Raw genomic sequence first — 15087 nt, forward strand, 5'->3', positions numbered from 1 at the left:
TACAATAAAAATACACTACAGGCACTCCCCTACTTACAAACGACACAGGAAGTGAGAGGAAGTATACCCCTAGGAAGGGAAAGTCTCTCCTGTAAGAGTTAATATGGGAAAAAGGTGTCTCCACTGATTTATCACCAATCCTTGTTTCCCTAATAACTCAAAATTTTCAAAATCCAATTGTCATTGGGACAGAAAGTGAGGTGAAATCTTCTGAACAGGTGCACAGACAGCAAATCAAATGTTAGAGGGGTGATAACCCTTCCCTATGTTATCCAAAAAGCTTAAAAATAGATTTTTTGGCTGGAGTTACACCTAAAAAATGTACCTGTTCCAACTTACAAACAGATTCAACTTAAGAAAAAACCTACAGTCCCTGTCTTGTTTGTAACCCGGGGACTGCCTGTACAGCACATGACATCACTTCCGATTTTTAATTCTGCCGTACGAGAATTTCCTTAACTTTAGAAAACTCTTCATGTTCGATATGCGACTAGCATGCAAAAAAAGGATGATTTTCAGTTCGTTTGTACGGGGCTTTGGGCAAGAAAAACAAAATTTGTGCTTTTGGTCAGATTCCATATCTGAGGTTTACACCACTTTAAATTGGAACTAAATCAATTTAAAAGTTTACAGTTACAGTCCAGGCATGCTGGAAATGCTAACTGTCACATTTGCTCACAAGCAAACCGTCAAATAGCTGGTATCATAACTGATTACATGTGAAGCATCATGGCAGTTGCAGATCAAACAAACAGAGGCTAAGATAGGATAGCAGCTTCTTTGGCTGAAAAGGGTAGGATGCTTTATTTCCACTTTAAAATCTCTCAGTTGTCCATCTGTTGAGCCCCCCCCCAACCATCTTATTCATACTGACTCTAGAACCATTGGCCACACGGATTGGGCAGAATTAGAATATCAAGGGCATAGAAATAGCAAGCTCTGACCAAAAGCTTACCTTGTTTTTTCAATGATGTCCTAGTAACTTGAGTGCCCCTTATATATTACTGCCAACCCTTTTCCAAACACTTGGCAAATTCTTCATAATGTCAGAGTTTGGTGTAGATCCAAACAGCTTCCAAGTCATATAAATTACCTAGCGTGTCCACACTAAATAAATTCTACAAAATATCTATTTACAGGGATTTGTACTCTGAAATTCTTGGGGATCACCCCCTCATCCCAACATATAAATCCCTAGAACTGGCCAACATACCCCCACTATTAAAGGAGTAGAACAAACTCCTAAATACCAGGCACCGTTAACATATTTTGTGGATTGATAAAAATGATACTATAAAATTCACATATCTAAACTGCTGTATATTTTTCAAATTCTTTGGCTCCCTGTTCAAAGGCACACAGTACACTGTTCAGAAGCACTCTGTACAACGCAAAACTTTACACTATATCTGGAGTAAGTCCAGACCTAGACTTAACCAAAACATTTTATACGGCTCTCAACTTTTAGGTGATCTTGCTGTCACAAAACATCACTCCTATTATTCAACCACCAAAAAAGCTCCCTTTAGCCCTTGTACACACGGTCGGACATTCCGACAACCAAATCCGTCGGATTGTGTCCGTCGGATTTTGTCCGATGGATTTTGCCCGAAACTGTTATATACACACGGTCTGACAAAGTTGTCGGAAAATCCGATCGTTCAGAACGTGATGACGTTATTTCGTTACGAAGGGACTACGTTCAGGCTAGTAGCCAATAGCTTTGATGTAGGAATTTGATCTGAGCATGCGTGGCACTTTGTCCGATCAGAATTCTCTACACATGATCGGAGTATGTCTGATCGGAGCATTTTGTCGGAAAATTTTACCAACAAGTTGGAAAACTTGGTCCGTCGGATACTCCGACGGAAACAGTCCGATGGAGACCACACACAGTCGGAATATCCGACAAAACGGTCTGATCGGACACATTCTGTTGGAATCTCCGATCGTGTGTACAAGGGCTAAGACTTTTACATTCTCCTTGGAAACTCCCCTTCTAAGTGACCTTAGACCTAACTGAATGATACTCATTTCTTTATAGCTACCTTTCTCTGGCTGGCTCTGTTGAAATATACCCACTAAAGTGCAACCCTGTCCTAGACCACTGTTTATTGGTGTAGGAAACCATTAAATAATCAGAGAAACTACTTTACCCTCATTTACGTTCTCTGTGCATAATACATTGACTTTTATTTCTCCAAGGATTTGAGAACCAAGTCCCATTCAGCTGAAGCAGTCACAGATTCAACGATATACACTTTCTATTGACAATCACTAGAGTAAAATATTTAAAATTATGTGACTCTTATGTAACTAAGATTATTTTCACTATCTTTAAATACAACACTACATCTACATCTTCTCTTTACCACATGCCATCAACATTGTTGAAATTGCCTATAACCTGCGGACCTCATATCTTTCTATATTACAAAGCCTAGTAGCCTACACAACCAAATGGGAACCTGAATTGATATTGGTAAAACACATTCCCACATTCATGGAACGTTAAAGGTGCCTAATGATGCAATACATATAAAGTATCATATTGTTAAAATGTATTTGTTTATTGTAAACATAGTACATACAGCGTATTTCACCCAAAAATGTCTTTGTTGCATATGTAAACATAGTAGATTTTTCCATCAATACAATCATGTACTACAAAAGAATTCTCCATGTGTTTCACAGTATATCACTATTAATCCCACCCTCCTTAATGTAATTTGGCTCCTTGATGTACAGGCAGATGTGATTGGGGGGGGGGGAGTAAAACGATATGTCACAATGTGTCCGCAAAACTTTTCATGAATAAACATCTGAGCTTGGGATCAGGGATCTGGGGACCACCAACCTCACCTAGCCTCTCCCTGGGAGAAGGAGCAAGAAATATGGACTGTCACCAAAATATCAGCAAATTTCCTTTCACAAACTTATGAGGGGGAAAAAAATAACTAAATTTGGTATCAATATAACAGCCTTCCTCTATGATTCCCCTATTGCCCTACCAACTCACGAAATGGGAACAACGTTACCAGCTGCAAAATACCTGTCACAATTGAAGCAGTCACATGGGACTGAATCTCCTTCCCTCCATTGTATTAAATGGTTGTATTGATGGAAAAATCTACTATTTGTATACATATGCAGCAAAAACTATTAGGCGAAACACGCCATAGGTTTTAATGATTTTACAATAGATTCACAAAGTTGTCCCTAACCCAGTCCTGTGTTGTCTTGGGTAATGCCCCATAAACGCAATCGGAAATTCGGCCAGCAAAAGACAGATGAGAGCTTTTTGGTCGGAAAATGCGACCGTGTCTGTTCCATCAGACTTTTACTGGCCGAATTCCCACCAGCAAAAGATTGGGAGCATGGTCTCAATTTTTCGGTCGGAAAAAAGTTCAGATTCAAATTCCGACATGCAAAATTCCTATGCATGATCGAAAACAATTCAATGCATACTTGGAAGCATTGAACTTAATTTTCTCAGCTCGTCGTAGTGTTGCAGGTCACCGCGTTCTTGACGGTCGAAAGTTCCGTGAACTTTTGTGTGACCGTGTGTATGCAAGCCAAGCTTGAGCGGAATTCCGTTGGAAAAACCATCCAGTTTTTTCCAACGGAAAATCCGCTCATGTGTATGGGGCATTAGGTTTGTCGTCATGTTGGAAGGCGAACCTTTGGCCCAGTCTGAGGTCCGAAGAATAGGTTTTCATTGAGGATATCTCTGTACTTTGCTTCATTCAGCTTTCCCTCAACCCTTACCAGTCTCCCAGTACCTGCTGCTGAAAAGCACCCCCCCACAGCATGATGATGCCACCACCATGCTTCACTGTTGGGCAGATTATGAGTGGTGCCTGTTTTCCCCCAGACATAATGTTTAGAATTGAGGCCAAACAGTTAAATTTTGGTTTCATCAACCAGAGAATCTTATTCCTCACAGTCAGAGTTCTTCAGGTGCTTTTTTACAAAATTCAAGCAGGCTTTCATGGGTTTTGTTTGCACTGAGAAGAGGCTTCCATCTAGCCATGAAACCCAGTTCGGTGGCCCAGTCAAGGTGTAGAAACATCTCAGCATTGATCTCAAGAGAAATGGGAGGCACCTGAGCTAAATTTCAAATGTTGTTGCAAAGGGTCTGACTACTTATGCCAATGTGATATTTAAATTTTTCCTTTTTCATACATTTGCAAATATTTCTAAAATTCTGTTTTAACTTTGTCATTATGGGGTACTGAGTGCAGATTAACCACTTGAAGACCAGGCCTTTTCTTGTAAAAGTTTAAATCAGTATTTTTTGCTATAAAATTACTTATAATGCCCAAACATGATAGATATATTTATAGCAGAGAGCCTAGGAAATAAAATGGCGATCGTCTAAATTTTTTTTTGTCACATGGTATTTGCGCAGCGTTTTTTCAAACACATTTTTTGGGGAAAAAAATACACTTTAACCACTTCAATACCGGGCACTTTCGCACCTTCCTGCCCAAGCCAATTTTCAGCTTTCAGTGCTGTCACTTTTTAAATAACAATTGCGTGGACATGCTACACTGTACCCAAACTAAATTTTTATCATTTTGTTCCCACAAATAGAGCTTTCTTTTGGTGGTATTTATTTTTTGCTAAATAAAAAAAAAAGCGATTAAAAAAAAGTTTCTCTTTGTTTTTGTTATACAATTTTGTAAATAAGTAAGTTTTCTCCTTCACTGATGGGCACTGATAAGCTGCACTGATAAGGTGGCACCAATGAGGTGGTACCAATGAGATGGCACTGATGGACACAGACGATGGGCACTGATATGGGGCACTGATGGGCATTGATAGGCAGCACTGATGGGCAGTCATAGGTGGCACTGGTGGGCACTGATAGACAGCACTCATGGGCACTGATAGGCAGCACTGATGGGCGCTGAAAGGAGGCACTGATGGCTGGCACTGGATTTCACTGATAGGCATCGCTGGTGGCACTGGTAAACATTTTTCACTGGCACTGATTGGCATTTCCCTGGTGGTCTAGGATGGCATACCTGGTGGTCCAGTGTGGTGGCCATCCCTGGTGGTCCTGGGTGGGCATCCGAGGGGGACTGCACTGATAAACAATCAGCACAGACCCCCCTTGTCAGGAGAGCAGCCGATCGGCTCTCCTCTACTCACGGCTGTCAGACGCGAGTGAGGAAAACCCGATCAACGGCTCTTCCTGTTTGCATCATGATCAACCGTAATTAGACACGGCTGATCACGTGGTAAAAAATTCTCAGTTAGAGACTCTTTACCTAGATCGGAGTTGTGTCAGACTGATACACCACAGCAACGATTGACACGATTTGCGCCCCCGTGGGCACGCAGTGGCTTGATATCCTGAAAATGTCATGACGTCTGGTCATGATATCGCAACCACTTTGCCGACGTCATTTTGCTATATGGCAGGCGGCAAGTGGTTAATGAATTTAAAAAATATATATATTTTTTGTTTAAAAAAAAACCAAATTTTATGAAAGATGATGTTACGCCGAGTAAACAGATACCTAAAATGTCATGATTTAAAATTGCACACGCTTGTGGAATGGCAACAAACTATGGTACTTAAAAATCTCCATAGGAGATGTTTTAATTTTTTTTTACAGGTTACCTGTTTAGAGTTACAGAGGAGGTCTAGTGCTAGAATTATTGCTCTCACGCTAACGTTCGTGGTGACCTTACTTGTGTGGTGCGAACACCATTTACATATGTGTACTCGACTTACGTATGCATTTGCCTCCACCTCCTCCACCTGCCAACTCACTCACTGCCCAGGAGATTGCCAATCACTTCAAACAGAATATTGATACAATTCGTGCAGATTGTATTCTACTGTTCTGATGCCCTCCACGCATTACACTTCATGCCCACAGGCACAATCATTACCTCTTCCAACCCCACCACTATAGACAAAGTTGCTAAACTACTTGGTAATGTCCACCCTACCACCTGCCCTCTGGATCCTGTTCCCTAACAAATGCTACGTTCACCCTCTGGCTCTATGCTACATTCTCTAACCCACATCTTCAATCTCTCCCTCTCTTCTGGCATCTTCCCCAACTGTCTAAAACATGCACTTGTCAGGCCCATACTTAAAAAGCCCTCACTGGACCCATCAAATCCTAACAACCTATGCCCCATCTCCTTGCCCCCCTTCTGGTCTACAACCGACTAAACGTCCACCTCACTGACAATAGCTTTCTTGATCTCCTTCAGTCTGGATTTCGTCCTCAACACTCCACAGAAATTGCTCTCCTAAAACTAACAAACGATCTACTAACGGCCAAAACCAACCAACATTATTCTGTACTCCTACTTTTGGACCTCTCCGCTGCCTTTGATACGGTTGACCACCCCCTCCTCCTCAAAAAACTCCACACCTTTGATCTCAGTAACTGTACTCTTCACTGGTTCTCTTCCTACTTATCCAACCGCACCTTTAGCGTTTCTTACAACTCTACTTCTTCCTCTTCTCTTCCTTTGTCTGTTGGGGTCCCCCAAGGTTCTGTTCTTGGGCCGCTCCTATTTTCAATCTACACCTCCTCCCTGAGTCAACTGATAGCCTCCCATGGCTTCCAATACCACCTCTATGCTGACGACACCCAAATCTATTTCTCTACCCCTCAGCTCACTCCCTCTGTCTCCTCACGTATCACTAATTTACTTTACTTTAATTTTAGATATATCAGTCTGGATATCACACCACTTCCTCAAACTCAATCTATCCAAAACCGAACTTATAATTTTTCCATCCCCACATGCCAAGGTTCTAGGTGTAGTCCTGGACTCTGAACTCTCCTTCAAGCAACACATCCAATCACTGTCCAAATCCATGACACAACAAAGCTCTTAATTCACTCGCTGGTCATCTCCCGCCTCGAATACTGCGACTCCCTTCTCATTGGCTTACCTCTACATAGTCTGTCACCTCTTCAATCCATCAGGAATGCTGCTGCCAGACTCATCCACCTTACCAATCGCTCTGTGTCTTCTACGCCTCTCTGCCAATCCCTCCACTGGCTTCCGCGCGGCCAAACAATTAAATTCAAAATACATACAAAGCCATCCACAATTTCGCCCCCAGATACATCATTAGCCTAGTCTCTAAATACCAACCTACTCGTTCTCTTTGTTCCTCTCAAGACCTCTTGCTCTCTAGCTCCCTCATCACCTCCTCCCATGCTCACCTCCAGGACTTTTCCAAAGCCTCTCCAATCCTATGGAATGCCCTACCCCAATCTGTGCGCCTATCTCCTAGTTTATTAGCTTTTAGACGATCCCTGAAAACCCTTCTCTTCAGAGAAGCCTACCCTACCCACACCTAACAACTGTATTTTCATTTTCTCCATCAGCTCATCCCCCACAGTTATTACCCTTTGTTTCAACTTGACCCTCTCTTCTAGATTTAAGCTCTAACTAGCAGGGCCCTCTAGTCCCTCCTATATTGATTTGTATTGTAAGTGTGGCGCTATATAAATCCTGTATAATAATAATAATTTGCTTCTGTGTGCCATCACAGAGGGATTGGGGGCGCTTTAAAAAAAATATATATATTATTTATTTTGTTTTTAGTACAAAGAAGCAGCAAGTGGTGCTGGTCTGTAATCCTTACTATAATCCTTCTGGTTTGTACTAATAATTAAAAAAATTTAAAAAAATATAATACTAATTTGTCCTAGCATCATGCCAAATAACAAGTGATAATAATCTGTATAACAATATATATCAATGATAAGATAAATCTCTATGAAGCACAAAAAAAATCCCATTCCTATGTGCACAAATTATTTTAACATAAAGTGCAAATGCTGCAAAAACATAAAGTGCAAAATTCTGCAAAACAGTGCAAATTGCTGCAAAAAGTGCAAATCCAGCGCAATAAATAAAGAAGAAAGTAGCAGAGTAAATCCATTCACATGTAAAGAGTTTCTCCTTGACACTAAAGTATTATTTCCATTGTTTGTATTGCTGATTGCCTCCGGTGATCATGCATTTTATGCATGAAGGTAAAAAACCTTCTGTGTGTAGCGACCCCAGCCCCCCCCCCCCTCCCCCCAATCCTTACCTAAGCTCTCTCTGATTTGCATTCTATGCATTAAGGTAAAAAACCTCCTGTCCCCCAGAGCCCCCTTTTACTTAGCTGAACCTGGTCTTTCCAGCTCAAGCTGGCCAAGCCCTGCTGTCTGTGTCAATAGACGCTGCCTGTATGAGTCCCCTGAGGGAGAGCGTCTCTCCAACGAGGCACTCGAGAAGAGGAGCGCCGCTGAGAGACCCCCAAAGAGGAGGATCTGAACTACTCTGTGCAACTGCACAGATGAGGTATCCTTTAAGGCTCAGTTCACACTGGGGCATCTTCAAAGTTGCCTGAGTTTTAAGCTGCCCTGCACAACGCGACTTCAGTGTCGTTTTCAAACTACTTCAATAGAAGCCAATGCAAGCTGCTCTGAAGTCGCCCTCAAATAGTGCAGGAACCTTTTTCTAAGTCGGAGCGACTTGAGTCACTTCCGATTAGAAGGGTTCCATTGCACTGAATAGAGCTGACTTGTCAGGCGACTAAGTCGCTTGACTAGTTGCCTCAGCGTGGATTGAGCCTAATACCACTTTAACACTATGAACCCCCTCCTTTTCCTCTACTACCACCTTACTCACTAGCAGCATTCTCTGAGAGACATCACACTTATTATATCACTGCCCTGCGGTACTCCAGGACCAAACCAATACCCCTACCTACCCTGTTATAGTCTAAGGCCCCTTTCACGTGGGTGTGGGGTGTGGGGGGGGGGGGGGGGGGGCGGTGGCCACTCAGCCAGGAATCTGTCTGTGTCTATGAAAGAAAACCAGAAAAGCAAAAGAAAATATCTGCTTTCCTGCTTGGGTAGTCCAACTGAGCAGAAATTTGCTTTCACATGATTGGATAATTGAAATGAATATTTAGGCCATTTTTTTCATAGAATATATTCTCAGCTTCTATAGTAAATTAGCCTCATTCATGATTGAATAACTATTTAATATTTTCTTATTTGGACAAATTTCATGATTCGAATATAAGGTAAAATGGTTAAGGCTTTACGCTGGCCTTTTCTTAAGTTTACTTGTATTTTAATACCATTCATTGTGTGATCTCTAGCAGCCCTCCATATCCATCTTGGCCTTCCATGTAAGTGCTTGAGGAATATTTAGAGTATTTACCAGCTACTTTCAGAGGCTGCGAGCTGCGTTCTCCGAGGATCCTCCCTTCATTATCAGTGATGGAACACGTAAATATGGCTCCGGAATCCTCACAGGTTGGACAGAAAGTGAGGAAGGAGCAGATCTGCCCAGATGAAATATTCTCAGTAACTTGGTAATTGGTATCTTGGTCCTTTTCGATGCCTGTACGCTCTTCATTGAAACTCTTCTCCCAAGTGACCCTGATGTCTCGGGGAACATTTCCCTTCATTGTACAGCAAAGAGTTAACTTCTCTCCTTCATTACAAACATCTGGAATGCAGACTTTAGATACTGAGTAGAATCCGTAATTATCTAAAAAGATTTTAAAAAAAGAGCTTATTAGTTAGGAGCACATTAGAACGTTTTCTTTTAGCACTTGTTCTTTTTCAGATTTTGATTGAAATATGTTTCCTGCATAACAAAAGGGTATTCCAGCTGCAACATTTTTCTCTTTCGCAATATTTTTATTGAATAGAGACAAACTCACAGAACAGTGAACAGACGCCAAGGCCAGTGGCGGAAAGTGATTTGAGAATGATAACATATATACCCCAGACATGTAGGCCTCTTCTATGATATAGCTAGTAAACTACAAACAAGACGAATGGTAACCAGATGAAAATGCCTCTATACCTTTACTGTCTGTGAGATAACACACCATGTAGCTCTCAATGACCAAAGCCTAGTAGTACTCTAAGCAAGCAGTATTTCAGGAATCATCATGTAACAAATACCATTCAATATCTGAGATTGACCTATGTTTCGCATATAAAAATAAAGTCCTCTCAAGGTCCAAAAAAAAAATATATATATATATATATATATATATATATATATATATATATATATATATATATATACTGAGCAAAATTATAAACGCAACACATTTGTGTTTGCTCCTATTTATCATAAGCTGAACTCAAAGGTCTATGACTTTTTCTATGTATCTATGTACACAAAAGGCCTATTACTCTCAAATATTGTTCACAAATCTGGCTAAATCTGTGTTAGTGAGCACTTCTCCTTTGCCGAGATAATCCATCCACCTCACAGGCGTGGCATTCCCAGATGCTGATTAGACATTATTATTACTTAAGCAGGCCATACATGGTCGAATTTGGAACAAATTTTCTTTTCAAAATCAGAAAGTTCGTTTTTTTTTGTGATTTGATGATGCCACCATTGATTTTCAAAATTTGGCTGACCAAGCCTTAAATTTCACCTTATGTTGCTACAGAAAAGAATTTTCATGGCCGAGAATTTTCTTTTTTCTGCATAAATTTTCTTTTCTTGCACATGTGCATTTTTTTTTCTTATTATATTTCTCGCACAACTCTCCCATCACTGATTAGAAAATCGTTAGTTTTTCCAAAAATTTCCAACATGGGAGGAGGTGATGAGGGAGCTAGAGAGCAAGAGGTCTTGAGAGGAACAAAGAGAACGAGTAGGTTGGTATTTAGAGACTAGGCTAATGATGTATCTGGGGGCGAAATTGTGGATGGCTTTGTATGTATTTTGAATTTAATTGTTTGGCCGCGCGGAAGCCAGTGGAGGGATTGGCAGAGAGGCGTAGAAGACACAGAGCGATTGGTAAGGTGGATGAGTCTGGCAGCAGCATTCCTGATGGATTGAAGAGGTGACAGACTATGTAGAGGTATTCCTCAAATTTGATTGCCGCACGAAAATCGTCCGTTGCTGCAGCCCACTAATGGTGCGAAATTCGTACGAAATTTCTTAGATACGATTTTTGAAAGAAAATTCTTTCAAAATTCAAACCATGTATGGCCGGCAATTGGCATGCTGACTGCAGGAATGTCCACCAGAGCTGTTGCCCTTGAATTGAATGTTCATTTCTCTACCATAAGCCGTCTTCAAAGGCATTTCAGAGAATTTGGCAGTACATTCAACCGGCCTCACAACCGCAGAGTTCAGCTCATGATAAAAAGGGGTAAACACAAAAGTGTTGCATTTATAATTTTGCTCAGTGTAATAAAAAAATAAAAAAGGAGGGGGTGGAAGACTATCCCATAAGCTGCCTGATGTGCAAGAGGGCTTTTCCCCCACCCAAAGGTCTGAAAGCTATAACTTCAAAAAAAGGAGTGGAAAAATCAACCACAAAAATGTGGCCAGAGAGCAATTAACAGACTACATGCACTTGCATCTGGCAGTATATAACCAAAAATAAGCAATAAAAAAAACACAGAAGAAAGAAACGAACAAGAGAGGGAGTAAGCGTAGGAAACCAAGGAAAAAGGAACCATGAAGAAGAAAGGGAATCCAAGGCTGTTACCGGTGGGCTTAGCAGAATTTCCTATTTGTCCAAAAAGTGGGAAGGCGGGCTTGTCGCTGGAAACTGGTCCAACCATGGTTGCCAAATCGCCAGCTGTAACATTTTTCTAGTTCTAGGACAGATAGGGAAAGGGTTGGAACCTCAATTTGGGTTTTATTACCGTCTATACCCCATACTATTGAGAGCAAGATTTTGAATGGAGTTCTAATTGAACCATTTCATTTCCAGAGCAATGTTTGTTTTTCAGTACTGCATCCTTTTATTTACCAAGGACTTTCTTATTCTGTAAGGTAACTGCATAAATTAGAGCTTTCTTTTTGTGGTAAATTTTAAAGTTAAAAGTCTGCAGCTACACATACTGTAGCTGCTGACTTTTAAAATTAGGACACTTTCCTGTCCTGGAATCCAGCGATGTCGGCGCTCCAGCCGATGTTTTCTTTGGCTGTTGGGTGCTGCCGCCGCAATTGTCGGTAAGGGGAACGGACAGTGCGCTGTGCTCTCTTACTGGCCAAGCAGTAGGGGAAGGAGGAGGTGGTACCGGATGGGGGGGGGGGGGGGGGGTGATCAGACAAGCAGAAGTTCAACTTTTGGGTGGAACTACCCTTTAATCCTATGTTCGGTCATTTTCCTATATTTAACGAATAATGAAAAGAGTGAAAGAAAAATAGTAGTTATGGAATAAAATAGTAATTTACTATAGCATAGTAGTAAAACAGTAATCTTGCAAATTAGCCCCCAACTAACTTTTAAAGTGACACTGTCACCTTGGCCATTAAAGGGAAAGCAACAACGGGTAGGTAAATCCTACCCCCAACCACCATATATTCACCCTTCCACCTCTTTAATAAATTTAATTTGAATCTACACTGATAGTTGGAAATCTATACACATAGAGCTGGTGTAGTAAGGAGGGGTTTGGGTTCCTGGAGGACTGGGACGACTTCTCAGTCGATAACCGGTACTATAGAAGGGACTGACTGCACCTAAAGGAGGAGGGTGCAGATCAGCTGGGAATAAGGATGGCCAAAAAGTTAGAGGGGTTTTTAAACTAGGCGATGGGGGGGAGGGTCCAGAGATAGAGATAGTCAGCGTTGAACATATTCCAGAGGGTAATATTAGGGGCATTAGTGGTAGGGTAACCAAAGCACATAAACCCAAGGTAAGTATAGTATCAAGTCCTAGTTGCAATCTCGGAACACCCAAGTGTGACCAGTCAAAATATATTAATGCATTAAAATGTTTGTTCACCGATGCCAGAAGTCTGCCAAGCAAAATAGGTGAGTTGGAAGCTCTGGTGCATCAGGAGAGCTATGATGTAATCGGTATTGCTGAGACTTGGCTTCATTCCTCACATGGCTGGGCTATTAATGTTCCTGGCTATGCACGCTTTCGGAAAGACAGAGTAAAAAGGAAAGGTGGAGGGGTCTGTCTGTATGTGAGAAGTGATCTCAAAGCGAGTGAGAAAGAGGACCTGGTGGACAGAGAGTGTGATGAGTCTGAAGCATTATGGGTGGAACTGCATTTAGATGGGTGCAGTTCAAAGTTAATCATTGGAGTTTGTTATAGACCACCCAATGTTAATGAGGTGGTGGAGACTCAGCTCCTTGCACAGATAGAAAGGGCTGCAAGGGCTGGGACAGTGATAATAATGGGGGATTTTAACTACCCAGAAATTGACTGGAGTAATCACACTGCTGGGACAGTTAAAGGGCAAAAATGTATAAACCTAATACAGGACAATTTTATGGTCCAGTTTATTGATGCCCACACTAGGAATGATGCTCTGTTGGACCTGGTAATCTCAAACCATGCAGAGCATATTGCTAATGTTCAGATAAAGGAACACCTGGGTAGCAGGGACCATAACATGATTTCATTTGATGTTAGCTGTAAGCAAGAATCACATACGGGAAAGATAAAAACACTTATTTTCAAGAGAGCAAATTTTCCAAGGATGAGGGCTGCTCTCCAGAACCTAGACTGGGAGAGAATATTGGCATCAATGGGCACAGAACAGAAATGTGAATTCTTCAAAAAGACTGTTTGTGATCTCACTGCAAAGTGTATTCCCATGGGCAATACGTTTCAAAGGCTAAAAAAAAAAAATGTATGTGGCTCACGGCCAAAGTTAAAAAAGCTATAAACTATAAGAAAAGAGCTTTTAAAAAATATAAAAATGAAGCAACACTAGTGTCATTTAACCACTTCGGGACCGCCGTATTGCCAATGTACGTCAACACAATGGCACAGGCAGGCAGAATCACGTAAATGTACGTGATTGCCTTCTAGCGGGTGGGGGGTCCGATCGGACCCCCTCCCGCTAGATACGGCGGTCCCTTTCGGTGCCGGAGCGATCGGCGATGAGGGGATGGCCGTTGGTTTCCGCCCATCCCCTCTCGATCGCTCCTGGCCAGTGACGAACTTCCTCCCCTGTGAAAATGTAAACACAGGAGGAGGAAGTGATGTCACACTCCTCGTGGCGGTCTTTTTGAACCGGACAGCGAGGAGTGAAGACGCAAGTAAGTGCACCAACAGTCCACTGACACATAGGTACACACAGGCACACATTTCACCCCAGTCACCCCCCGATCACCCCCCCGATCGGCCCCCCGCCCCCCCCCAGTCACAGTGTCACTAATGCAGTGTTCATTTATTTATTGATCACTACATTTAGTGTCAGTTGTGACTGTAAAAAGTGTCAGGGCAGCTAGTGTTAGGCCCCTTTAGGTCCAGGGTAGCCCCCTACCCCCCCCCTAATAAAGGTTTAACCCTTTGATTGCCCTCCCAGTTAACCCTTTCACCCTCTTTTACCAGTGTCACTAAGCGATCGTTTTTCTGATCGCTGCAATAGTGTCACTGGTCCCGCTAGGAAGCTAGTTTTTTTTTAGGTTCAACGCCAGGTTTTTATACCGTTAGGTACCCCGATATATAACCTAATAAAGGTTTTAACCCTTTGATTGCCCCTAGAGTTAACCCTTTCACCAGCGATCGCTGCATAAGTGCCACTGGTGACGCTGGTTAGCCAGTTAGTTATTTAGTTATTTAGGTTCCCCGTCAGCTTTTTATAAAGCTTCAGGTACCCCCATATAAATACCCAATAAAGGTTTTAACCCCTGATTGCCCTTAGTTAACCCTTTCACCAGTGATCACCGTATAAGTGTTACGGGTGACGCTGGTTTGGTAGTTCGCTTTTTATAGCATCAGGGCACCCGCCATTTATTACCTAATAAAGGTTTAACCCCCTGATCACCCGGCGGGTGATATAAATTTGGTTTTAGGGTCAGAAAGGGTCTGCGTCGCCCCAGGCAGTGCTAGGTTAGTGCCAGCACCGCTAACACCCACGCGCAAAGCATACACCTCCCTTAGTGGTATAGTATCCGAACAGATCAATATCTGATCTGATCAGATCTATACTAGCGTGCCCAGCAATTTAGGGTTCTAAAAAAACGCATTGTTAGCAGGATCAGCCCAGATACCTGCTAGCACCTGCGTTTTGCCCCTCTGCCCAGCCCAGCCCAGCCCAGCCCACCCAAGTGCAGTATCGATCGATCACTGTCACTTACAAA

The 15087-nt window shown here is 42.1% G+C and overlaps 1 protein-coding gene across 3 annotated transcripts in view; it reads right to left on the reverse strand.

Annotated features, from left to right (window-relative positions):
* LOC143925049 (cell adhesion molecule 3-like) overlaps positions 1–15087 on the reverse strand; it is a 106132-nt gene that overhangs the window by 22523 nt on the left and 68522 nt on the right. For 2 of the 3 annotated variants that reach the window (XR_013261931.1, XM_077449630.1), the window contains exon 7: positions 9211–9543. Coding sequence is in view for 2 of the 3 variants with exons in the window: in XM_077449630.1 (XP_077305756.1) it covers positions 9211–9543 (333 nt within the window). In the remaining variant the exon portion in view is untranslated. Of the gene's footprint in view, positions 1–9127; positions 9544–15087 lie in introns of all 3 variants that reach the window. The other variant, XM_077449631.1, reaches the window with a different exon arrangement.

This window comes from Lithobates pipiens, unplaced genomic scaffold, assembly GCF_037356315.1.
Source record: "Lithobates pipiens isolate NorthernLeopardFrog02 unplaced genomic scaffold, aLitPip1_a1.2 Scaffold_22, whole genome shotgun sequence".
NCBI classification, from domain to species: domain Eukaryota; kingdom Metazoa; phylum Chordata; class Amphibia; order Anura; family Ranidae; genus Lithobates; species Lithobates pipiens.